The 27,434-nt window shown below is 39.0% G+C and overlaps 1 protein-coding gene and 4 non-coding genes across 5 annotated transcripts; all 5 read right to left on the bottom strand.

Annotated features, from left to right (window-relative positions):
- Positions 1-729: 729 nt before the first annotated feature.
- On the bottom strand, positions 730-25,615 carry LOC119906010 (natural resistance-associated macrophage protein 2-like). The gene is made up of 16 exons (XM_038723474.1): positions 25,287-25,615; positions 24,023-24,112; positions 23,058-23,206; positions 22,246-22,368; positions 19,422-19,541; positions 17,241-17,347; positions 15,502-15,572; positions 15,323-15,390; positions 12,295-12,450; positions 12,046-12,204; positions 11,859-11,945; positions 10,698-10,817; positions 10,302-10,451; positions 2,319-2,392; positions 2,068-2,221; positions 730-1,575 (listed from the first exon to the last, which is right to left on the bottom strand). The coding sequence occupies exons 1-16, from the start codon at positions 25,306-25,308 to the stop codon at positions 1,468-1,470; spliced, it is 1,758 nt and encodes a 585-aa protein (XP_038579402.1). The 5' UTR covers positions 25,309-25,615; the 3' UTR covers positions 730-1,467.
- On the bottom strand, positions 4,920-4,992 carry trnak-cuu. Its single transcript has one exon. It is a non-coding gene; the product is annotated as a tRNA-Lys (tRNA).
- On the bottom strand, positions 5,971-6,043 carry trnak-cuu. The gene has a single exon. It is a non-coding gene; the product is annotated as a tRNA-Lys (tRNA).
- trnak-cuu lies at positions 7,268-7,340 on the bottom strand. Its single transcript has one exon. It is a non-coding gene; the product is annotated as a tRNA-Lys (tRNA).
- Positions 8,322-8,394, bottom strand: trnak-cuu. Its single transcript has one exon. It is a non-coding gene; the product is annotated as a tRNA-Lys (tRNA).
- Positions 25,616-27,434: the final 1,819 nt, after the last annotated feature.

Below are 27,434 nucleotides of genomic sequence, written 5' to 3'. Positions count from 1 at the left end.
ATAACAACACGTAAAACGTGATGTAATGCACCATGGCATTTAATCTGTTGTGTTATGTTGCACAGCTCTGTTGGTGAGCCGTTTACTGTATCTGGGCAGTCTCTTTTCTGGCCTGCACTGTCTCCCTGTGGCCAAAAGAGAAACCGCATGGGGGTAGCAGGGTATCTGTAAAAACACTGAATTCAGTTTCCTCAAAAAAGGCCTCAAGAAGGTCTTAAAAAGTCTTTCTTTCAATTTATCTTGAATATTTTCTCTTTCAGGCTGTGGGGAGATGTTACACACTTATAAACTAAAAGTGAGATTGTTGTGACAGTGGACTGTGCTGCAGCGGGCTGTTCAATCCTTTAGTCAGACCACTCAGACCTGCAGCTAACACTGTCACTACAGCTAGCTACTCCAGCTAGGATGCTTACTGTGTCACAATGGGCAACTGTTGAATTAGTAAAAACTTACTGCATGTAAAAAAATATATTTTTTAATTGGTTGTCCAAGCCCATGACACATTAAATTAATTATTTATATAATTAGCAAATATATGCTGCTGAAAGTATTGAAAAATTCATATAATAAAAAATAGGTTGCATCTAGGTTGTCTCCACTGGTTTTACAGGATACTTTCATATTTTGGTTGGTATGATCATGAAACAGGTATCAAATTGTAGTGGTTGACAAATATGGGTTTTTCAATGCCTGATGCCAATATTTAGAGAGCAGGGGAGGTAATGCTGATATCAAAACAAAGGAAAATCATTTATAATGCCATTATAGTACATAGTGCATAGTACAATCTGATATACATGTTAACCAGTAATATGTTGTTTTAGATGGTTTTTTTTAATTATTATTAATGAATGAAATAGAAAAATACATTGGGTACTGCTGTAGCCTTCAGAACGTGGCCGGTGTTTAAGGGAGAGTGGGGTACAATTTGTCAATAGTGTCATTCAGCTGCATAATTCTCTACAGTATAACAATACATATTCAATGCTAGCCAGTAATGGTTTTAGATTAGATCTGCTGTCATTTAGGGTGACGTATAAGCTTTCTGAGTGCCCAATTAATCGGCTGACCGATCAATCAGTCACCATTAGATTGCATTCTATGCAGCATTAACATGATCTTAAAAGTCTTAAATTTATCTTGCAGAAGAAGAACCTGCAGACCCCTTGAGATACAGCAGAATTTTGTATTATATGTCATTCTGTGAAATGAACTTCACACCTGTAAACCGGTCAGTTTGGCAAAACTATTCTTGTTTTGTATAATCAGTACTAAGGATACAGACAATTACAATAACAGATTCTTGATTACTAAATAAAAATATCTATAGCACCATTCATACAAAACTTCATTTGAAACGTCTAATATAAATGAATCTGCACTCAAGGACACTGTGTGTGAAAGGTCAGGCAGGTTGCTAAAAGCTGCACTTGATGATGTTAATGAACTCTGAAACACAGATTCCATTCAGGAGTCAAACTCTGGCTGCTGCTCGATCAGGATGGTTGTGTCATTCTCTCTCCCACTGCTCGGATCGAGGAAGGACACTCCCAGAGCTATCAGACATAACCACACCTGCAGTACAGACAGACATAAACAGATTTACAATTAATGAATTGATTGCTGCATCAAGATCACATTGTCAGTATAAGGAGCAGCATCGAATACTGAACTATGCTGCTGTGTGACGTCACTCTATTTCTTTATAACTGTCTTTAAATTCAAAAGATGTTTCCCCTCAACCCTCCCACTCCAAGAGGCTACAACAACACATTTAAAATGTGATTGGAATTATTATATAAAAAGAAAAAAAATTACTCATACACAAAGAATGGATATGTTGATATAACACACATAAGGGCGCTATTAATCACTCCAAAGATTGTTTTCATCATCAATTAATCTGCTGATTATAATAAAATTTCTCAGAGCTACTATTCTAGCAGGCAAAGAAAACCAGCAAATATTGACATTTGAGAGGCTGGAAACAGAACATTCTTGGCCTCAATTATCAAAATTAGTGAATAAGTAGAATATGTGCTTCTTCTACAACCTGATGTTACCTACCAAATATCCCACAAATGTGAGGTATCCTATGGAGAGGAACGCTGCCACCACATACAGCCACACACTGTCCAGTGCAGTAACATACACCACGACGAAGTACATGTTGATGGCACACACGAACAAGATCACCACTCCTCCTCCGATCTTACACACTCTGAAGGAAGAAGAAGAAGAGAATAAGAATTTTAAAAAAAAAAAAAAAAATGGATTTGGATTTCCATTTGTCTTATGATGTTATTAGCTAAACTTACAATCCATTGGCAAACTCATTCATGAGAGATGACAAACTGGTGAAAGTGAGGATGGGAATGAGGGCAAATGGCAACTGAGAGAGAAGGAAAATAATCAATATGTGTTATATTGCCATGTAGTTTGTACCAATATCATGAGAAATCAGCAGCGATTTAAAATTATATTTATTTAAAATACATATTTAAATACAAAAAATTCATATTTTGTATCAAACTACTTTAGTGTTGTATATTTTGTAGTTTAAAACTTCAGTAAAAAAGTTTGTGAGAAGACTCCGTGATGACATCACAAAAACGCTGCCTCTGATTGGTGCCAAATCAGTAATTTGCACAGATGTTTTGAGATCAGAAAAAAATCCAGACCCAAAGAAGACAGTGATGGTGTGAAATGGCAGGTTTCCATTGATTTCCGTCAATTTTTAGCTTTAATTGCTACAATTCTTATCACTTCCAGTGAAGCGTTTGGTGTTCGTTTTAGTAACCTAGGATAAATCGTTTACTAATTTACATAATGTGTCAGGTAACTATTTGACCCGAGGAGCAGCCCTCACAGTAAACATTAGCTTGCTACTTTTAGCCTAAATAATACTTAATTTAGGCTAAAAGTAGCAGTTGTCAGTTGTGCATGAAAAAGTGTTTCAGAGTTTCAACATTACTTTATAATGTAAATCACGTAACCCTTATTGTCATTGTCAGTGTTGTGCTGCAACACCATTAAATAACAGGTTGTCAACCCATGCACCACTCGTGTTTGTTGTAGCTCAGATTATGCAATGTAAGCCCTTTATTACCAAAAACCAAGTAACATAGTTAATTTTGATACATTACAAATTTGGATATTTGGTATTATTTTAAAATGCATTTTAGTACATATTTTCCCATCAGTGAGAGCTGATTAGTGTGAGGGCCCTTAGAAATGTGTGTGAATTTATGTAACTCTTCATTTATTTGTAAAGAGGGTTTGTGTTACTAGTCTAGTAGGGCTGTAGTTTTATAGTTGCTTGTACATCGTTGAGATGTTTGATATTTTCACCAATTTGTGATCTGCCTCACCCTAAAACACCAACGCCCAACGTGGGGCTCGAAAAAAAAAAACACCGCTGCCTACCATGGGGCTCAAACCCTGCCACTGGCATCATGTGACCAACATGTTCATGGCATGCTTGGGAAGAAACCCAATCTGTGCTGGACTCGCTGCAGAAACTGCATGCAATGGTCGCCAAAGACTCTCGATGATGGCTGATTGAGGTGGGTGAGGGCGGCCCTTGGAATTAATTTAGTCAGAGCTATCCTCTTAGCAGAAGTCAAATTCAGCTGCAGACACGTTTGTGAAGTATCTCAAAAACCTCTGCAACTTTTTAGGGTTAACGTTTGTACGTCAACCTCGGGTGGACCAAAAAGACACAAAAAAGACTAATCGGGAAGTTGCTCAATGTGGACGCAGTTAAATGCCCGTTGGTAGTCAGGAAAAGTTGCTTGGTGTGAATTTATGTAAATCCTCAATTAGTTGCAGAGGTTTGGGGTTACTAGTCTAGTAGGGCTGTAGTTTTATAGTTGCTTGTACACCGTTGAGAAGTTTGATATTTTCACCAATTTCTGATCTGCCTCACCCTAAAACACCAACGCCCAACGTGGGGCTCGAACCCACGACCCTGAGATTAGGAGTCTCCTAGTATTAATAATCTCAGAGCTATCCTCCTATCAAAAGTCAAATTCAGCTGCAGACAATTTTGAAAGTATCTCAAAGACTTCAGCTATTTTATTAGGGTTTATGTTTGTATGTAGACCTCAGGTGGACCAAAAAGAAATAAAAAGAAAAAACAGGAAGACAGGGGAAGCTGCTCAGTGTGGACGCAGTTAAATGTCCAGTGGGAGTTAGGAAAAGTTGCTTGGTGTGAATTTATGTAAATCCTCATTTATTTGCAGAGGTTTGGGGTTACTAGTCTAGTAGGGCTGTAGTTTTATAGTTGCTTGTACACCGTTGAGATGTTTGATATTTTCACCAATTTGTGATCTGCCTCACCCTAAAACACCAACGCCCAGCGTGGGGCTCGAAAAAAACCCCCACCGGTGACTACCATGGGGCTCAAACCCTGCCACTGGCATCATGTGACCAACATGTTCATGGCATGCTTGGGAACAGACCCAATCTGTGCTGGACTCGCTGCAGAAACTACATGCAATGGTCGCCACAGACTCTCGATGATGGCTGATTGAGGTGGGTGAGGGCGGTCCTAGTATTAATAATCTCAGAGCTATCCTCCTATCAAAAGTCAAATTCAGCTGCAGACAATTTTGAAAGTATCTCAAAGACTTCAGCTATTTTATTAGGGTTTATGTTTGTATGTAGACCTCAGGTGGACCAAAAAGCAAAAAAAAGAAAAAACAGGAAGACAGGGGAAGTTGCTTAATGTGGACGCAGTTAAATGCTCGTTGGTAGTCAGGAAAAGTTGCTTGGTGTGAATTTATGTAAATGCTCATTTACTTGCAGAGGTTTGGGGTTACTAGTCTAGTAGGGCTGTAGTTTTATAGTTGCTTGTACACCGTTGAGAAGCTTGACATTTTCACCAATTTCTGATCTGCCTCACCCTAAAACACCAACGCCCAACGTGGGGCTCGAACCCACGACCCTGAGATTAAGAGTCTCATTCTCTACCGACTGAGCTAGCCGGGCCGTTTCTGACTACTATATGGAGCACATTTCTCCCAGCTGTGTCATGGACAGAGAACACTGAATGGTGGAGGCTGCCTTCTTTATGCTACAGCAACAGTACAACGATGTCTTTGATTGATTGGCTCTCCCAAAACACCGCTGCCTACCATGGGGCTCAAACCCTGCCACTGGCATCATGTGACCAACAAAAGCCACAAAAAGAAAAAACAGGAAGACAGGGGAAGTTGCTCAGTGTGGACGCAATTAAATGTCCAGTGGGAGTTAGGAAAAGTTGCTTGGTGTGAATTTATGTAAATCCTCATTTATTTGCAGAGGTTTGGGGTTACTAGTCTAGTAGGGCTGTAGTTTTATAGTTGCTTGTACACCGTTGAGATGTTTGATATTTTCACCAATTTGTGATCTGCCTCACCCTAAAACACCAACGCCCAACGCGGGGCTCGAAAAAACCCCCCACCGGTGACTACCATGGGGCTCAAACCCTGCCACTGGCATCATGTGACCAACATGTTCATGGCATGCTTGGGAAGAAACCCAATCTGTGCTGGACTCGCTGCAGAAACTGCATGCAATGGTCGCCAAAGACTCTCGATGATGGCTGATTGAGGTGGGTGAGGGCGGCCCTTGGAATTAATTTAGTCAGAGCTATCCTCTTAGCAGAAGTCAAATTCAGCTGCAGACACGTTTGTGAAGTATCTCAAAAACCTCTGCAACTTTTTAGGGTTAACGTTTGTACGTCAACCTCGGGTGGACCAAAAAGACGCAAAAAGACTAATCGGGAAGTTGCTCAATGTGGACGCAGTTAAATGCCCGTTGGTAGTCAGGAAAAGTTGCTTGGTGTGAATTTATGTAAATGCTCATTTATTTGCAGAGGTTTGGGGTTACTAGTCTAGTAAGGCTGTAGTTTTATAGTTGCTTGTACACCGTTGAGAAGTTTGATATTTTCACCAATTTCTGATCTGCCTCACCCTAAAATACCAACGCCCAACGTGGGGCTCGAACCCACGACCCTGAGATTAAGAGTCTCATGCTCTACCGACTGAGCTAGCCGGGCCGGTTCTGATTACTATATGGAGCACATTTCTCCCAGCTGTGTCATGGACAGAGAACACTGAATGGTGGAGGCTGCCTTCTTTATGCTACAGCAACAGTACAATGATATCTTTGATTGATTGGCTCTCCCAAAACACCGCTGCCTACCATGGGGCTCAAACCCTGCCACTGGCATCATGTGACCAACATGTTCATGGCATGCTTGGGAACAGACCCAATCTGTGCTGGACTCGCTGCAGAAACTGCATGCAATGGTCGCCACAGACTCTCGATGATGGCTGATTGAGGTGTGTGAGGGCGGTCCTAGTATTAATAATCTCAGAGCTATCCTCCTATCAAAAGTCAAATTCAGCTGCAGACAATTTTGAAAGTATCTCAAAGACTTCAGCTATTTTATTAGGGTTTATGTTTGTATGTAGACCTCAGGTGGACCAAAAAGAAATAAAAAGAAAAAACAGGAAGACAGGGGAAGCTGCTCAGTGTGGACGCAATTAAATGTCCAGTGGGAGTTAGGAAAAGTTGCTTGGTGTGAATTTATGTAAATCCTCATTTATTTGCAGAGGTTTGGGGTTACTAGTCTAGTAGGGCTGTAGTTTTATAGTTGCTTGTACACCGTTGAGATGTTTGATATTTTCACCAATTTGTGATCTGCCTCACCCTAAAACACCAACGCCCAACGTGGGGCTCGAAAAAAAACCCCACCGGTGACTACCATGGGGCTCAAACCCTGCCACTGGCATCATGTGACCAACATGTTCATGGCATGCTTGGGAAGAAACCCAATCTGTGCTGGACTCGCTGCAGAAACTACATGCAATGGTCGCCACAGACTCTTATGATGGCTGATTGAGGTGTGTGAGGGCGGTCCTAGTATTAATAATCTCAGAACTATCCTCCTATCAAAAGTCAAATTCAGCTGTGGACAATTTTGTGAAGTATCTCAAAAACCTCTGCAACTTTTTAGGGTTAACGTTTGTACGTCAACCTCGGATGGACCAAAAAGACGCAAAAAAGACTAAACGGGAAGTTGCTCAATGTGGACGCAGTTAAATGCCCGTTGGTAGTCAGGAAAAGTTGCTTGGTGTGAATTTATGTAAATGCTCATTTATTTGCAGAGGTTTGGGGTTACTAGTCTAGTAGGGCTGTAGTTTTATAGTTGCTTATACACCGTTGAGAAGTTTGATATTTTCACCAATTTCTGATCTGCCTCACCCTAAAATACCAACGCCCAACGTGGGGCTCGAACCCACGACCCTGAGATTAAGAGTCTCATGCTCTACCGACTGAGCTAGCCGGGCCGGTTCTGATTACTATATGGAGCACATTTCTCCCAGCTGTGTCATGGACAGAGAACACTGAATGGTGGAGGCTGCCTTCTTTATGCTACAGCAACAGTACAATGATGTCTTTGATTGATTGGCTCTCCCAAAACACCGCTGCCTACCATGGGGCTCAAACCCTGCCACTGGCATCATGTGACCAACAAAAGCCACAAAAAGAAAAAACAGGAAGACAGGGGAAGTTGCTCAGTGTGGACGCAATTAAATGTCCAGTGGGAGTCAGGAAAAGTTGCTTGGTGTGAATTTATGTAAATCCTCATTTATTTGCAGAGGTTTGGGGTTACTAGTCTAGTAGGGCTGTAGTTTTATAGTTGCTTGTACACCGTTGAGATGTTTGATATTTTCACCAATTTGTGATCTGCCTCACCCTAAAACACCAACGCCCAACGCGGGGCTCGAAAAAAACCCCCACCGGTGACTACCATGGGGCTCAAACCCTGCCACTGGCATCATGTGACCAACATGTTCATGGCATGCTTGGGAAGAAACCCAATCTGTGCTGGACTCGCTGCAGAAACTGCATGCAATGGTCGCCAAAGACTTTCGATGATGGCTGATTGAGGTGGGTGAGGGCGGCCCTTGGAATTAATTTAGTCAGAGCTATCCTCTTAGCAGAAGTCAAATTCAGCTGCAGACACTTTTGTGAAGTATCTCAAAAACCTCTGCAACTTTTTAGGGTTAACACGTTTGTACGTCAACCTCGGATGGACCAAAAAGACGCAAAAAAGACTAAACGGGAAGTTGCTCAATGTGGACGCAGTTAAATGCCCGTTGGTAGTCAGGAAAAGTTGCTTGGTGTGAATTTATGTAAATGCTCAATTATTTGCAGAGGTTTGGGGTTACTAGTCTAGTAGGGCTGTAGTTTTATAGTTGCTTGTACACCGTTGAGATGTTTGATATTTTCACCAATTTGTGATCTGCCTCACCCTAAAACACCAACGCCCAACGTGGGGCTCGAACCCACGACCCTGAGATTAAGAGTCTCATGCTCTACCGACTGAGCTAGCCGGGCCGGTTCTGACTACTATATGGAGCACATTTCTCCCAGCTGTGTCATGGACAGAGAACACTGAATGGTGGAGGCTGCCTTCTTTATGCTACAGCAACAGTACAATGATGTCTTTGATTGATTGGCTCTCCCAAAACACCGCTGCCTACCATGGGGCTCAAACCCTGCCACTGGCATCATGTGACCAACATGTTCATGGCATGCTTGGGAACAGACCCAATCTGTGCTGGACTCGCTGCAGAAACTGCATGCAATGGTCGCCACAGACTCTCGATGATGGCTGATTGAGGTGTGTGAGGGCGGTCCTAGTATTAATAATCTCAGAGCTATCCTCCTATCAAAAGTCAAATTCAGCTGCAGACAATTTTGAAAGTATCTCAAAGACTTCAGCTATTTTATTAGGGTTTATGTTTGTATGTAGACCTCAGGTGGACCAAAAAAAAAAAAAGAAAAAACAGGAAGACAGGGGAAGCTGCTCAGTGTGGACGCAGTTAAATGTCCAGTGGGAGTTAGGAAAAGTTGCTTGGTGAGAATTTATGTAAATCCTCATTTATTTGCAGAGGTTTGGGGTTACTAGTCTAGTAGGGCTGTAGTTTTATAGTTGCTTGTACACCGTTGAGATGTTTGATATTTTCACCAATTTGTGATCTGCCTCACCCTAAAACACCAACGCCCAACGTGGGGCTCGAAAAAAAAACCCCACCGGTGACTACCATGGGGCTCAAACCCTGCCACTGGCATCATGTGACCAACATGTTCATGGCATGCTTGGGAAGAAACCCAATCTGTGCTGGACTCGCTGCAGAAACTGCATGCAATGGTCGCCAAAGACTCTCGATGATGGCTGATTGAGGTGGGTGAGGGCGGCCCTTGGAATTAATTTAGTCAGAGCTATCCTCTTAGCAGAAGTCAAATTCAGCTGCAGACACTTTTGTGAAGTATCTCAAAAACCTCTGCAACTTTTTAGGGTTAACGTTTGTACGTCAACCTCAGGTGGACCAAAAAGACACAAAAAAGACTAAATGGGAAGTTGCTCAATGTGGACGCAGTTAAATGCCCGTTGGTAGTCAGGAAAAGTTGCTTGGTGTGAATTTATGTAAGTTTTAATTTATTTACAAACAGGGTGTGTATTAGTATGCTAGTTGGGCTGTAGTTGTATAGTTGCTTGTACTCCGTAGAGGAGTTTGACATTTTCATCCATTTATGATCAGCTTGACCCTAAAACACCAATGTCCTCATGCTCTACCGACTGAGCTAGCCACTACATGCAGTAGTCGGACACAGACTGTTAATGATGTTTATGACACTCCTCTATTGTTGTGCTGATGGAATAAGTACTGTGGAAAGTATTACATTATGTGCAAATTACACAAAATGCCATTGGTGGAAAGTAAGGGAGTAGATTTTTTGCAACTTCATACTTCTACTCCACTTAATTGGATATCTTAAGTCATTTTATTTGTACTTATGTATACTATATATTTGTAAATTTTCTAATTGTATTTAATTTCTTTATATTTTTTACCTACCTCATGCATGTTTTTGTTTTTGTGTAACTGCTGCTACAGCAACACTGGAATTTCTCTCTCTCTCTCTCTCTCTCTCTCTTTATCTACTGTATCTATCTTAAGGCATTAAGGTTATAAATAACAAAATATTCAAATATTTTGCTAAATGACTACATTTATTTTTAGCTTATGATAATAATAAATGTATTAGTCTATGAGATTAAGAATTTGGTTATTTTACTTGGAAATGAAGCCTGCCTTGCTTGTACATATTAATCATATTAATGTCCTCCTTCTTGTATTGAAGGTTATAAGAATGAATCGAAAAGCACTTCACAGATAAAGTGCTGTGAGGTAAAGGGAAATACATGAAAGATAAAACAGTTTTCACCGCTGCCTGACCTGCATGCTCTGCAGCACATTGAGGAAGTCGTTCATGCCTGTCAGGTGCCGCACGTCCTGGAAGATGGCCACCAGCAAGGTGGGAGTGATGGCGAGGGAGCGGGTCAACAACACCCGAGCGAAACGTGACCAGCGCAGGTTCAAAAATCCCTGAGGGCAGGGAAACACATCAGTCTGTGACATTTACAGGAAAGCTACACTTGTTTATGTCTGTTTCAGTAAATGCACTGCTGTTTGCAGTTACCTTGCTTAAATAAATAAAGCTCAAAGCCACCAAAACTAGGCCACAACTAAAGGAAAAATTCAGCAAAGCAGTTACAGTTACTGATTTGACACTTCCATTGCTTGTTTGTGCTGTGTGTGTGTTTTTGTGCAAGTCCTTGATTCTCCACTGACCTCCATAACAAACTGGCCGGAGTATGTTCCAGTCAAGGTGGAGCTCTGACCAGCTGCAAGGATCCCCACAGCCCAGATGTACAGCGCTGCCGGGCCAAAGAAACAGCCCAGCACCACTCCCTGCAAACCACACGCAAACAGAAAGGACGTTCAACAAAACATCATTACATTCACCAGAAAACAAGTACCGCTTCAAACAACAGCAGCGGGTCTGCATACATCATTAAAATAAAAAAAACGCACATTTGGAATTTTAAGCAGCTCAAATGGATAATCGATAAAATGTGAAAGTAAAACCTACAGAACATTATCACCTAACACTGTAGTTCACCTCAGTTTCATAGTGTTTTAGCATCTTTCAGCTCACTGTTTGGGCAGGTATGCCACCTGCTCAGCAGCAAACAGCAGACAGACAAATTTAGCGACTAGGTGGAGCATTTAGCAGATAGAGAGCCAGATATCTTTCCTCAGGAGTTGGTGGAGACCAAAACACAGATAAAAAGAGAGTATATACAATAATATTATTCTATTAAATGTTTGCGCATTTTTAAACTTTATACTACAAATTTTGGCAGAAATCCTGTAATGCAAACTGCACTGCATGTTTCTATCTCTTGTGTTTTGCTTAATTTGCTTTCTGTCTGTGTGTTCCTTCTGTTTCACCTGTTTCCAAGCCCTCAGTTGTATTTTAGTCTGTGTTTTCCCTTGTCTTTTGTCATTCATTAATTGTCAAGTGTCTCTGTCTGTGCCTGTTACTTGGATTTCTTTGGATTTAGTTTTTCAGTTGTAACCATCCTCCCCTGTTTGTTCTACATTTTTAATGGTTTGTGGCTTTTGTATTTTGCCTTATTCCCCCTTGATTTATGTTTATTTTGGACTGCTTTCCAAGATTGACTACCCCTGAAAAGTAAGCCAGAGTACCTTTTTTGATTTAATTATTAAAACAATTTAAACTGATCTGTCCTATCCCTGCTTTCCCGTGTCTATGCTTTGCAAAACCTGACAATCTTCGTCTCTGTGGTTTTGTTTATAAATCTGTCTCTGGCACATCCAGTACTTAATAACTAGAGTACCCCTTTAAAAAGATAACTTGCCAAGCTAAACCTATACCTCAAGTTCAACAGTGCTGTAGTAATAATGGAGTACTAGCTTTAAACGTACCCCTTTGTAGATGTCCACCTCTAGAGTTGCATTGTCCAGAGGGAATAGATGTGAATGAGGACTTCCTGTTTGATTGCATATGCTGTACTGGAATAAAAATAAAATATGCAGACTTGTAGCACGGCAGCCACAGAAAACACACATTTCACTCATGTTTGATAAGTAAAGCAGTTGCAGAGACACTCACCACCTCTACATTTGTGCGTCCATAGAAAGCCTCGCCGAAAACAGCCACCACAAACACATTGATGAGGAAAGAGACAAACAGCGCCATGGTCGCCTCAATGAAGAAATATTTGTTGGCCTCTTTTACTTCTTTCTTGTTCGACCGGTTGACTTCTCGAGACTGAGAGAACATTTAGACACTTAATGGTTTGCTGATAAAATCATACAGTTTACTGCAGCTAGATTTAAACTATCGAGAAGTTGGTCGCACCTTGACAAGAGCAGAGTGGAGGTAAATATTGTGAGGCATGATGACGGCTCCCACGATGCCGACGGCCTGCGCCAGCTGAACAGGCCCACAGCCCTCACAGTATGGCACAAACATCCCCTTCAACAGCTGGCCTTGGTCTGGACTCACTGTCACATACTGGCAGAGAGGAAGCAGAATCAGAGTCATAAAGAGCTTTACAGCCAAGAAGTATTTTACACGCACGAGGAATTTGCTACGGTGCTAGACAAATAGACACAAACATACAGATGACATAAATAAATGACAAAATATATAAATGTGGAATAAACAGATGCAAGTTATAAAAGATTAACAGAACTACGTCCATCCATCGTCAACCATTTATCCTGCGTACAGGGTCGCGGGGGGCTGGAGCCAATCCCAGCTGACATCGGTAACAGAACTATGTGTAACAGTTATTTACATATATATATATAAGAAAGTAATAAATCAACTAAGAAGGGATCAGTCCAGGTTTGGATACACAGTGCACAGGATACACACACACCTCAATGCAATCACACGATCAGCAAGCAGCCTATCACACAAATGCTGATCAACCCTTTCATTTTGCCTTTTTTACAATGTTCACCCATGATTAACAAATCAATCCTCAAACTGCTTTCAAAGAACCAAACTAGATGCATGAGAGTAAACACGATTCTGAGATTTGAAATCAATGAATAGATGCAACATGACATTAAATAGGTCTGAAGCATCAAATAGGACCCCTGCCAGGTAATTTATTTCATAGCAAGAAAATATGATGATTAGCATTTACAAGAAACTAAAGTTTTCTCAGTTTTTATAGTTTTTCTCGCTTGCTTTGGTACATTTCTCGAATCATTCCCTAACATTTGCAAAACAGTAAGTGCATTTCTCGAAACATATCAAACAAACAGCACAACACGGTGGATTACCTGCAAAAGCTCGTAACTTGCTCAAAATCCTTTGTCTATCTCTCAAAAGCAAATCTTTATGTCACTGAACATGCAAGTGCCATCAGAATGACAAGTCCTTGTCTCATTGTTTATGAACAAGATAGTCAAAATGTTTAGTTTTATCAAGATAACAGTGTACTCTGTAAGGGTTTTCTGATGTAAACTATGGCTATACAACGTTTTGATGACAATGATTGAAAATGCACAAGGCTGCACTTTTTCAATATCAATTTCAAAAGTATAAAGTTATACATGGCAACAGGATTCACAGTTACGTTTTTACTGTTCATACTGTAATCTGTTGACAGACCATGTCATTGTGATGCAGAAAAGAAAAAGAAAGGACTGTTTTACAGCACTGCATAACACAACAGAAGAAATGTAAGCATGTGTAACACTCCTTAGGCTGATGTTCCTGTTCACAGATTATTATCCACTTCATTATCATCTTCATCAATTACAGTAAGGAGACGTTTACAAAAAAAAGTCTAATAGACATGTATAGAAAATATGATTGACAGTTATAGACGATCTCTCTCTCTCTCTAAATATATATATACACTGATAATGTTGGAAACAGCAGACAATTGTACATAATCATTTGCTTCAATGCGTCAAAGCATTTGTAATTTGTTCAAAACAATGAGAAATTGCTTTTATGATGTGCATAAGTGACAAATTGAGGTGGAGGTTGAACAAGTAGTTTTGAGAATTTCCATCCTGATCTGAGAAATGTACTAAAGCGAGTGAGAAAACTGTATTATGTTGTTAAGATACTTGTCTGTTCTTTATTTTTTAATTATATGTTACTGACATTTAAAAAGGGAATAAATGGTGATAATGTTTATTACTCTTAGGCTAAATTTAGATAAAATAAGATATGCTTTATTGTCCTGTACAGACAAGGGATACATTTTTATTTTTTTATTTTATTTTTAAACTTTTTATTGCAGTGCATTTTAAAGTCCATATGTAGTTTAGAATACTGTACAGACACATAAGAAAGAGAGGGATGTGACTTAAGATTTTAATTGTGCAATAAGTGCAGCCCGGGTCCAAATGTGATATGTTTTATGTTCAGTGTGCAGCAATAAAAAGGAACATTGGAGAAAACACTGACTGAACATTAAGTGTAACACTAATTGTTCTTGATCTAAAACTGAAAACTAGCCTGACCAGGATGAGGCTAATCTGGAGGAATAACGCTTCCATGGCAATTTAGGTATAATTTAGGTAAAACGTATTTTTTTTATTTAAAAAAAGAAGCCTTTTATTAATGTTAGCACACCAATTTATTTCCAGCATGTCTTGTTTTTCTATTATTTTAATTGTCTTATTTTATTTGCTTCATTGCAGTCATGAAATGGTTTAATTTAATGTGGGTGGTGATGGAGCAGTGGATAAAATACATGCCTTCTGTGTGAGACACCCGGGTTTAATTCCCCACTGTGACACATCCACCGATGTGTCCCTGAGCAAGACACTTAACCCCTAGTTGCTCCAGAGGCGTGAGACCTCTAACATACTTAGGAATTGTAAGTCGCTTTGCATAAAAGCATCAGCTAAAAGAATAAATGTAATGTTATCCTGGTTCATCCATGTAAATCACTTTGTAATTTTGTCTTGAAAATTGCTGTATAATTAACATTGTTTTTTCCCCTTTTCTTCATTTCTTCATTTTAAATAGTTTTTTAATGTTTGTTTGTGCCACTTCTATTTTCCAACTCGCTAAAGGCACCTCAGAGCCAAAACCCTTACCTAAGTGTTACTGAGATCAAGTTTCGGTGCTGTGTTGTGTTGTGACCAAATTTAGGGGATTATTGAAGTATATAATATCATTGTGGGCGTGCAAAAATTATATTTTTACTGTCTTATTATATTATGGTGTTCTTGCTGTGAGATATATTTCAGCCTGTGTGTCATTTTCTTATTTAATAGTGGTGACTGGTTTAGGACTATTATGTTAGATGTTATAGCAAGTTGACAGATATGGGTGGGAGAAATATCAAGTAAAACATGTTTATTGTTGTTGATGCTATTGTTATTAATTCAGATGTAAATGCTTGAACCTCATATCCAAAGGTGATGGCCATGATGGTAATGAGCAAACCAAAGAAGGCTTCCAGCTTCCTCAGGCCTGCACAGAAAGAAATTAGGAAGATTGTTGGATAAGATTGTTGCTGTATTAATTGTATTTCACTATAATTTGAAAACGTAAATGTAAAAAACACAAGGGGACACAACCTACCATACTTGTCTAAGAAGAGGAAGACAAACGTATCAATGATGGTAATGAGGACACCACCGTACAGTGGGATCCTATGGGTGACCACATACACACACACACACACACACACACACACACACACACACACACACACACACACACACACACACACACACACACACACACACACACACACACACACACACACACACACACACACACACACACACACACACACACACACACACAAACACACAGAAGAAATAATGAACACAGAAGAAGTAATGAAGCAAGTAATGTAGTAGTACGCAAGTACTGTTCCTAATTACAAATTTGAGGTACTTTACTTCTACATTTCTTTTCACCCCCCTTTATACATCTACTCCACTACAAATCAAAGGGAAATATGGTCCTTTTCACTTCACTACATTTATCTGACAGCTTTAGTTACTTTTTACTTTACAAATGAAGATATGAACATTAAAAACATGTGGAGCTACATATGGAAGTACAGCTCAAACAGTCGATTAATTAATTTGTCAACTGACAGACAATTAATTGGCAACCATTCGTTGATAGTTTACATCATTTTCCATTTAAAAATATTTCATGGGTCCAGCTTCTAAAATGTGATTGGCTGCTTTTCCTTTTGATTATTTTTATGTATTGTTAATAATGTTGAGATTTGGACTTTGGACTGTTTTTGGACAAAAATAAGCATTGTGAAGGTGTCACTCAGGGCCCTGGGTAATTGATCCTTCGCGCTGCCACTGTCTATTACTACACTCTCCAGAGAAATATTGTCTAATTTTTGGAAAAAAAACGATCTCAGAAAGAAGCAGACAGTTTTGCGGTTGCATTGTGCATTTGAAGTTTGTATTCAGGCTGTCAGACGGACATGAAAAATGTAAAGACAGAAGTTAAAGCCTACAGATCAAACAGTAAAAGTGAACCACCGTATTAACTATGAGACAAAGGACAACGATATTAAGGATCAACACTGTTCCTGTACTGCTGGGTAGGTATCTATTCACCATTACAATCATTAAAAAACAGAACAGTAGGGCTTTATAACACTACATTCAGTAGAAAGTTTGCTAGCGTAAGCTAACTAACATTACATTACGAACAATCTACAGCCAACAGTTTTCTGGATTTGTTTTAGGTTTTGGAAAGAGAATAAATTAATTATTATAAGTGACCCAGGAACGGCATATCTTGTAAAAATACGGTAAAAGAAAGCTAGAAAACGACTCTTTTTCCATTAGAGTCAATGGAGCGCGGCCATGAAAGTGCTGTGATTGGCCAGCCGCGTGTTCAGGGCGTGGGTTAGCGAAGGGTCAATTGTAAAGGCATTTATCACTATTCTTAGAACTTCGTACAAACCAAACAATCATTTAAATTGAAAAAATATTTATATTTTGAATTATTAAATTAGGAGAAATATCCAAACGGTTGAGCTCAACTAACTACAGTAAAATCCTGCTTTTACATTAATGCATGAGCTAAAAAGAGATATAATAGTGTAACAGTCACAGGATACATTTTTCTGCATATTATTTTACTTTCAATATGTTAAGAACATTTCCCTGATTATACTTACATACTTTTACTAAAGTAACTTAATCAATGCAGGACCTATACTTAACATAATATTTTTTCAGTGTGGTATTAGTACTTTTACTTCAGTTTAGGATCTGAATACTTCCTCCACCACTGCCAAGCGGCTATTAAATGGACGTTGTGTCTGTTCACACCACCTGTCAGAGGAGAGAAGGTTGAAAGCGATGGCACAGCCGATGACCTCCTGCATGTCAGAGCCGATGATCGCCAGCTCCACCATTAACCACAGGATAATACGAGGCACCTGGACAGACGACACATGTCAGCGTCATGTGATGTTATGTTATGAAAGCAAAATGCAACTACCAACAGAGGAAATATCTAATTATGTTTTAGATGACTTTCAGATATAAGTAAAAAGAAGGACGTGTCATGTAAGAGGCGTATGCATGTGACTGCTCAGTGGTGTGGTAGAACTGTTAAGATGGCAATTAAAATAGATGTAAATTTCAAACAAATACCTGCAAAAAGCTAGAAAGCCAATATGAATTTTAATCTTATAAGAAAATGTAAATGTAAATGCAAATGTAAAAAACACTACAAATATATTAAAAGCAGAAAAACAATGTGATCTTCTATTATGTAATAATTCATAATAATTAGAATTGTATTATCAAATGAACACCTATAATTGTTATACTTGGAAATAACACTGAATATAAAGCTATGTGGTTTGAATTTGCATCTTTTAAATTTCCAGAAGGTCATTTCAAATTTGGGGCTGAGATGATTAGTTGATTAGTTGATCAACAGAAAATTAATGGCCCCTAGCTTTTCCAAGCGGCGAATTTTCTGCTTCTCTCAGTTTTGTATCTGAAACTGAATTTTGTTGGGTGATTTGAACAGAAAAATGTGATTTGAAGAGTCAACTCCGGGAAACTGCAATGGATATTTATCATTATTTTTTGACAATGAATAATAAATAACTGCAGCCCTAGTACAATTTACACACTTTGATTATACTTTTTATTTTATTGGGTTATTTTATTGGACTATTGGGTTCAATATACAAAAAAACAATATTCAAGCTGCTCACATTCAAATTGTCATTTTCAAATTCAAGATGCTGAATTTGGATCGGTTAAAACCAGACACCAAAATTCACACGAACATCTTGGCTCCCAAACATAATCAATCGAACCTGAATAAAACTGATCTGTCCTATCAGATTACACTTTGACAGTCACGTGATCCAAGACAGAAACACGCTTAAATTGTCTTCGAATGGAATTTTGTTAACCTGAAAAACTGAAATGGTACAAGTTAAAATTTCAAAGAGGGGAATTTAAACCACCTTCATTGGATAGTACAACATTTTAGTGGTATTTAATGTAACTTTCAACACTTAATATTCAGTAGTGATTCAATCTCACTGATTTTAGGTGTTCATTTGGTGTCGTGGGCTCAAGTTATTGAGCGGGTGCCTTGTAGACCGACTGCACTCTTACACTCACACACAAATTCATTTTGATACTATGGTCTTTTATTTTATTTTTAAGACTAGTGGAAAAAGATATGTAGTCAGTGATGGTGGTTGGACAACTGAGGCATTCATGGTATTCATGTGAAGCCGCTTATCAGGCCAGTTGGGCCAGCCCCTGTAATTCAACCTGAGCAGGCATAATGTAGATATCAGTTCCGGTCATGCTGAGTGTCTATTCTTTGCTTTGGTGAGAGAAGGACTCAGGACTAGGAGGAGAGAGGCAGCGAAAGGTAGGTCAGGTTTAGAGAATGGCTTTTGCAGGGTCTAATAATAGGTCAAAAAATCCTTAACATGAATACTGGGTTTCCATTGCAATCCTCACCAACTGTATCCACAATGACTGTTTGAGGATACATGCCCATAGGTCTGAAGTGTCAGTAGTGATATTAAAAAAATACACATTCGCCAGTCACATGATTTTCAGCCATGTGGTTAACAGGTTGTTCTTCTCCGGGTATTAGAGAAGCAGAGACATTTTTACACAAGCTATAATAATCCACTAAGTCACTCTAAATTTAAACAGATTCCCCATTTTCTCACAGTTTTGATAACTATCCTAAGCTCACAATTACATTTTTTGATCATATAATCCCAGGATTACAGCTCCTGTAACAACAGAGCTCAATGTTGGTTATGCAACGAGACAGTCATCCAGAACCACTTCTGTTTACAGCCTCTCATTCAGATCATCTACCCACTGCTGCTGAGACATCCTTATTGGCACAGTGCATTTGGGAAGCGAGGACCAATCACAGAAGAAAACAGTGAACACGTTGTGTGTAGATATTTCACGCAAAAGGGAAGTAATCTACTGCTGAGATTGCCGTTGTCTCACAGTGTGGTACTGGCGGTGGCACACTTCAGCCAGGTGCATCCCTGTAACGACGCCCAGCCGAGCCGCCAGCCGCTGCAGCAGCAGACCGATGATCGTGGCTCCCAGCAGCACCCAGAGGAGCTGGCAGGATGAGAACAGAGGCATCATCTGTTAATCAACCATCTTATGAGCTCCAGTAAAGGGCGACACGTTTTTGAGATTATGAAGTGGTGTTTGCAAGTAAATCCAAAGTGTCGTAGTGTGTGAAAAAAATATGGTTTAGAGGAAAAACACAAGTCTGAAAAGATTTGTAGTAAAATTTGAGAATGTATAAATAAAATGTTTGCACCAATCCCATCAGTGGTGAGGTTACTCTGACTGAGTGCTTTCAAAAATACTTTACTTTCAAAATCTCATGCAGTTTTCTGGTTTGAATTTGAACTCAGATATATACTAAAGCACTTCCTTTATCTCCGGCAGTACATTCACACTAAGCCGGTAAACACATCTTTTCTCTCTACTTTTCAGCCCCCTGTCCAGACTACAACTGTGTATACATCTTAAAACGGCAGCCTTGTGTTTCACTGCGAGTGGGAAAACTGAGCTTGCCGTATGTTGCTCAGTGACGGTTGGCGTCTGTGTGGCAATAAAGTTAAGAAGGACTTTCTCTCGCCTCAAACCTTTTCTCTCTTGTTTTAAATGTAAATATAACTGAATACACAAAAGAGTTTCACAGTACCTCCCTCTGTTTAGTCATTTTCCTGTTTTTCCAGTCATTTCAGATACCTGCCATTCTCCACCTGTAGTTGCCCTCTGTGTGTTCTCGCCATTCCAGTCACCTTAACCCCTATTCCTACATTACCCTTTGTTAGCCATTACCCTCCGTGCCTGCTTTGTTTGCCCTCGCTGACTGATTACCTTTTGGTAATCTTCTTACCAAGTAAACGATTGATTCCTTTTAACTGCTCTGCCTCTGAGTCCTGCTTTTGCCATCTCCCCAGCATCAGTGATATCAGTGAGGGGAGGTGCCTACGCAGAACCCAAAGGATACTAAAGGACAGTACCCACCCCAGCCACATCCTGTTCACCCTGCTGCCTTCTGGGAAGAGTTTCAGAAGTTTCAGCTGCTGCACCACCAGACTGCAGAGCAGCTTTTTCTCCCAAGCTATCAGACTCTTAAACTCTAATTCACCCTCAGCACCGCTCCAGTGATGATAGTTTATTTCGGTTTACCATTTTTTATAATTCATTCCTTATTAATGTATATTGTCTGCGATGTAGCAGGAGTTACAATTTCACTCTAAAAATTGTTATATTGTGACAATAAACCTACCTACCTACCTACATCTCTGTGTATAAAGGTGTTTTCCTTTACTTGGATTTCGCAACTGTGTTGTGAATTTGGCTGCACTACAACACAGTGACAGTGACCACAGAGAGTAGTAAGAAAGTGAACAGGCTGAACTTCTCTGTGATTGATCATTTTAAATATTCATAAAGCTGATCATATGGCTCATTAACCATGCAATAATTATTTGGCCAGCCAAGCTGTCTGCCCAGCTCCTCGTCTCATGTTGGCTGCAATGCAGTTTTCTTGTTTGCCAACTAAAAAGAAGGTGGGAAAGAAGAGATCTGTGTGCTGTCCAGGTGTTTCTCTGTGAACAGAGGTCTCTACAAAAACTACCCGGAAATGCTAGTGTGGAGTCCTTTGTGTAACCTCACCATTGACATAATTCTTTACAAATTAAATCTTTTCTACACATTCTCCAACTTGAATTTCCAGCTCTTAGCTTTTTTTTTTTTTTTTTTTTTTACAGCTTTACAGAGGGTGATTTACAATTTCATTGAGATTGTTTTGTGACCATCATTTCACAAACTCAACATATTTTAGGCCCTTTACTGATGCCTCACCATCTCACCTTCTACTTCCACTTTTGCAGCACCGTTTATTTGTGGAAAATGATAAAAGAAGTGTAGTTTTATTCTTGCTGCCAGCAGGGTTATGCTTTCACCCACGTGTGTTTCTCTGTTTGTTTGCTGAGCTGGATGATACATCAATACAATATTGATAACTTGGAAGAAGACTAGATGTTGTCTTGTCTTTTTTTTACCATATTTGAAAACTTGACTGCTTTAGCTGAATGAAATCAACCATAAATGTTTCAATTCAATCATTACATCCATAACTTTTCTCGTTAGTATATATGATTTTAATGTTTTCACCCTAACAATACCGGGACATTTTAAATATCTGGTATTTTTTTTAAAAAACAAATAAGTTGATATTTTGCAGAAGTATCACTCTGAATGGCAGCAGGATGTGATCCAAAAAAAACTAGAAAAGAATTACACAACATTGGATTGAAAGTCAAGCTTCAGGCTCAGTGCTCAGTCACTCTCAATATCACAGCATGATATTCACTCAACCTCTCATTCTATTTATTTGAAGCCTTTGCAACTAACAATTTCAAGACTGTGTTTCCAGTTATTGGAGAGTAAAGTTCACCTTTGTTAAACTTTGACATACACTATAGTGAGAGTCTCTAATGTCCAGCCAATTTGTTTTGTATAACTTCATGGTGAATACAAACAGCAGAGTGAGAGAGATGCTGCACAGCTGATGGTGAAGAGATGACAATTAAGTGTTACATTTTTCAACTATTGTAATAATTCATTAATTCATTACTACTTAGTTGTGAGGATTTCCTGCTTTTCTTTGTCTCGCTTAAATCTCTTTTTTTTAGACTGTTGATCAGACAAAACAGCAATTTGAAGCCGTCACCTCTGACATCTTGTAGCCCAAACATTAATAAGTATTGAAAATAGCAGTTACTTGCAGTCCTACCTTGAAGCCAGCTTTAGCACCAGACTGCAGGTCAGACTCGATGTTACCTGGGTCCAGGTAGGCTATGCTCATCAGAAACCCCGGCCCGGTGAAGGCCCATAGTTTACGGAGACTAATCCCCGTCTACAGGAGAGACAAATACAAGCTGTTACACTAATAATGTCAACATAATGTACTACATGCTGATACTGATTATTAATTCAAGAAAAACCAAACAACTGATGGAAATAAGCATAAATCTCAATTAAGGGTGGGTGATAAACTCTCACTGTGTATATGTGTTTCATATCATGATATCGATATATATTATTAAAGCACATTTTCTAAATCAATTGAGAATTTTTTTTAAATAAGCAGACTGGAATGTCTGTTTTTGCCTAATCCAGCTGATTAAATGCATGGTTTGACATTTAGGGAAATGTAGAGAACACGTTTAATACCTCTCTCATGTCTGCATGGTAAATATAAGTGTACAGCCAGCAGCCTCTTAGCTTAGCTTAGCATAAAGACTGGAAACGGGGGGAAACAGCTAGCCTGGCTTTGTCCAAAGGTAACAAGATTTTCCTACCAGCACGTCTTAAGCTCACTAAATTAATAGGTGTGAGTTGTTTGTTTGATCAGTACAGAAAGTGTAAAAACATCACTGTCATTTTTGTATAAATCAAACAAAACAGATATATAGTTCATTAGTAAATGTAAAACGTCTCCTGTCAACAGTCATCATAGTATAAAAACTGTATGTACATTTATATCATCTCATGGTTTATCTTCACTTTTAGTAATCCATATATTCTCATGGACTCATGGATTACCTCACTGTTTTCCTCAGGAACAGGGACCCTCTGATCAAAGTAAGTACTAGAAACAGGTTCATTATCTTGTTTCTGGAGGAAGACCGACGGTGCGGAGACTCTGTGCGTGTGTGTGGTCTTGATCACTGCTTTCTCTTCCACCATGTCACCTGCTCAAAACATGTTGTAAATAGCAACAAATATACACTGCAGTAGACACACAAAACTCCAGAGTAAAGGAATCTGGGGAACACACACACTTTGCTTCCAGGTTTACATCTGATGATGGCAACTGTATTGTAAAGCAGAAGTTACTGTTCATTAGCAGAGCAAAGTCATTATTGTAGGTAGGTAAGTAGATGGATGTACAGATAGATAGATAGATAGATAGACAGATAGATAGATAGATAGATAGATAGATAGATAGACAGATAGACAGATAGACAGATAGATAGATAGATAGATAGATAGATAGATAGATAGATAGATAGATAGATAGACAGATAGATAGATGTTTATTTTGTAGGTAAAGTATTTGCCATATACTAAAATATTCAGCAAATTAAAATTTTCACCTGATGATGGTGACAAACCGTTTTTAAAAATTACAGCAATTTGCTCTGATTGTTGTCAAAATATTTTGGGAACTATGAATTTCTGTATAAAATGTTATGCTTATCCATCTAGTAGATGTCAAGTGAACAATTTGCTGGTGGTGCTTGAGGAAACATCAGGGGATCACTTAAGTCATCAGCGTTTACCCTCTAGTCCCCCTGCGAATATCTTTGCAAATTTTCATGGCAATCCACCTGATATTTGTTGAGGTATTTCAGTCTGGACCGACAAATATTCATGATTTAATTAATGTCAAGTTTGCTCTGTTTTAATGGAAAAAGAAGAGCATGCTGCTTCACTGTCAGAGGAGCCAAGTCTCCCAACGTAGAGGGAATTCGTCGTACCTGTGTACAAAACAAAAACGTGCTTACCTTGTCCTCCAGTTTGTTCGGGCTCTCGATCTGTGGGAATACTGGGAGGCAGGGAGGAGATGTGGATGTTCTCAGGAGGGGGGTCTCTGGCTGCAAGCAAACAGGTAATTATAGAGGGATTGCGTCACTTACATGATCCCAGTGAAAACAAAACTAAATCCTTCTAAACATAGAAGAAGAACTGCACACATAATCATCAGGTTAGCTTCTCGTTCGCTGCTGAGTCCCCACTGAAGGTTCCTGTGAGTGGTGGGGGAGGTATCCAGATCCTTCACTTAGGTAAAAGTACAAAAAACACACTGTAAACTCATGAAGTCATGCACTGTAAAATGTCCCCTGGGATCACTAGATTATTATTACTCATGTATTCATGTAAAAGCAGGATTTTACAGTTGCAGTTGTTGAGGTTGAGCTAGTTTTTAAATGCAACTCCTTTTCTGATTTTCTCCTTTGATTGGCTGATTGTTTGGTTTGTAAAAATTCAGAAAATAGTGATAAACACCGTCACAATTACCCAGAGCCCAAAGTGACATATGCACAATGCTAGTTTTGTCCAAACAACAGTTCAAACCTCAATATTATTAACAATAAATCAAAATACTGTACTACTGTACGGTACTTCAATAAATGTACATTGCACCACAGGTTCCTGTGAGAACTTTATGGGGATAATATACCACAGGAAATGATATCTGCTATTAAGCATGATAAGATCAACACAAATTTTGTTACACTATAAACCCTTTTTAAAATCAAGTCCTGCATTCAAAATTGTTACTTAAGTAAAAGTAGCCTACTTATTCCGCAGAATAACATATAGTACATTACAAAATCATAATTTTTGATGCAGTAATGTGTTCATCACTTTAATGTTGCAAAGGGTAAAGGTGGAGCTGATGTTTGCTGGTAGCTTGTATATCAACAAGGGATTAATAAAGTTTTAACATTATCCATATTTATACATTATCATTTATTTGTTGATTATATTTTGTATTATTAATCTTAATCTGCAAAGTAACTACATTTATTAAATACATGTATTGGAGCAAAAGTAAAGTAGCAGAAAATGAAAATAGTCAAGACAAATTGCACTTAAGTACAGTATTTAAGTAAATCTATGGAGTTACTTACAACCACTGCCTAAAATGTTAAAATAAAAATATATATATAATCAGGGGTGATATGAAATATCTCACGCAACATCTGACTATAAAGAAATTAAGATAAACAGTCAGATTGCATCACTTGCAGTCGCAGAACTCACCTGAGCGCAGGAAGGAAAACATCTTCTTCTATGGTGGTAAACTTTATAAAAACGTCTAAAACATCAGACGAAACAAGCAGCACACTTTTTTGTGCCACATTCCGGTATTGTGATTCACTTTTTATTCCCCTCACTTCTTGGGTGTTTCCGGCGAAGTTTATAGAGAGCAGGATCATCCGGCAGGTTGGACATCGTCCCTCTGCAGCGGGCAGGTAAGGAAGGAGGTGGCGGAAGAAGAGGAGGAGGTGGAGGAGGTGGGGAATACCCGAGGGCAAAGTCACATACACCTGCAATGTTTAACACATAAACCCGTTGTTCATTTTGTTTCTATCACGTGACCCGGTTTATGCCTGATCCTGGACGGACCCGGAGGAAACGAAACTCAAGAGCTACAGACTATCAAAATAAAATAAGACAGATTGTTATTTTTATAAAACTACTCTCAAGTCAAACACTCATAAACATGTCTCATAGCGTCACATTAAATAATAATAATATAATAAACTCTAAATACATTCTAATACATTCTAATACTTTCACAATAAAAGTCTCAGATTATAACATAATCAGCTTTGCTGGCCAAATAGCCTGTATATTTAAATTGTTTACAATTTACAGAAACACTTGACTTGTATATAGACATTGTATATTGTTGGTCATTGTTGTTTTAAAAATATATATAATTATATATAGGCCTACTCCTATTTTTTTACCTACTTGTATGTCCACAATACTTAAATGCTTATGCTTATCTATCTTTGTTCAAGCCTTGTTGTCCCTACTGTGTGTTACTAGTATATATACAGTATAAGGTCCAAAATTAGAAATAATAATAAATATGCAAAGAAAGATTCAATAATATACCAGACATTTTATGAAGATGGTCCATCCAGCTGCAGGAGTGGGCGACCAGAGCAGCAGCAGCCACTGGGTGGCGACAAATACTGTCTGATTTCGACCCAGGAGCAGCAACAGCACCACAAACCAAATGCAGAGTTTTACCAGTTTTGTCACAGTGACAGATCCTTGCAGGCTGCCTGTTTTTTGACAACTTGAGTTCAGTCATCCTCCTCTAACTCTGACCTGACCTGAATTTATGTGCCTTTTTCACAGCACACATTCATAGTAGGAAAATCACAGGTGTTGCTAAAAACTTTAACAATAGCTCCTTTCTCTTCAAGTGTCCCAGTCAGCCATGACAGTGAGTCAGCATGCATAATACCAGGACCCTGAATCTGAAGCAGCTAAATGGAATTCAGCCGTCATTTATTGTTTTATATTACACCTATGCTTGTCCAAAGAAACGGGCCTGCTGTCATCACAGTGATTCAGGAGTGTAGGTTGGCCCTCACTGTCAGTCAGCAGACACATGCCAGTCTGTCTCTCCTTCCACAATTTTGGCCCCGACTAATATATAAACAGCTATTGGATGGATTGGCGTGAACTTGTTACAGACATTCATGGTGCCCAGAAGATGAGCACAAGTGGCTTTGATGATCACCTGACTTTTCCTGTAGCGTCACCAGCAGGTCAAAGGTTGTACTTACCCCCTGCAATACGTCAACATCTACTTGATGGATTGGCACATAATTTTGCACAAGCATTCATAATACCAGCTGAATAAATCTGACGTGAATGACAGTTTTTACTAGTGCCACAATGAGGTTGACATTTGTGGTTTTGAGTGAAATCTACTGAATTGACTGCCATCAATAGTGTGTTGGAGCATTGAAACTTTCATGCTTCTGAATACCTTTAAAAACGAATGAGAATTCCCATCGGCCTCAGCTGTACTTTGTGTTTAACACTAAGATGGTGAACATGGTAAACATTGCACCTGCTAGCATGTAAGCTTTGTCCCTGTGAGCATGCTAGCATTAGCATTTAGCTCAAAGCACTGCTGTGCTTTATTACCACCTCACCTCACAGAGCTGCTAGCATGTAACGTTATGCAAAAGAGAGTGAACTGTTCTTGTTTATAAATATAAATAAAGGTTTAATGAATGAATTACTGTAATATTGTTTTGTGGATTTTTGTGTGTCATCATAGAGCTTGTATAGCATTATTATGATCACTGAGGCTAATAAATGTCCACAAGTGTCATTATAGTGTTCTTGATGTATGTTTGTAAAATTAATATTATATAC

The sequence above is a fragment of the Micropterus salmoides genome, unplaced genomic scaffold (assembly GCF_014851395.1).
Source record: "Micropterus salmoides isolate LMB-PRFRI ecotype aquatic unplaced genomic scaffold, ASM1485139v1 Ms_hic_scaffold_16, whole genome shotgun sequence".
Classification (NCBI taxonomy): Eukaryota; Metazoa; Chordata; class Actinopteri; order Centrarchiformes; family Centrarchidae; genus Micropterus; species Micropterus salmoides.
This window is presented reverse-complemented; position numbering and strand designations above follow the sequence as displayed.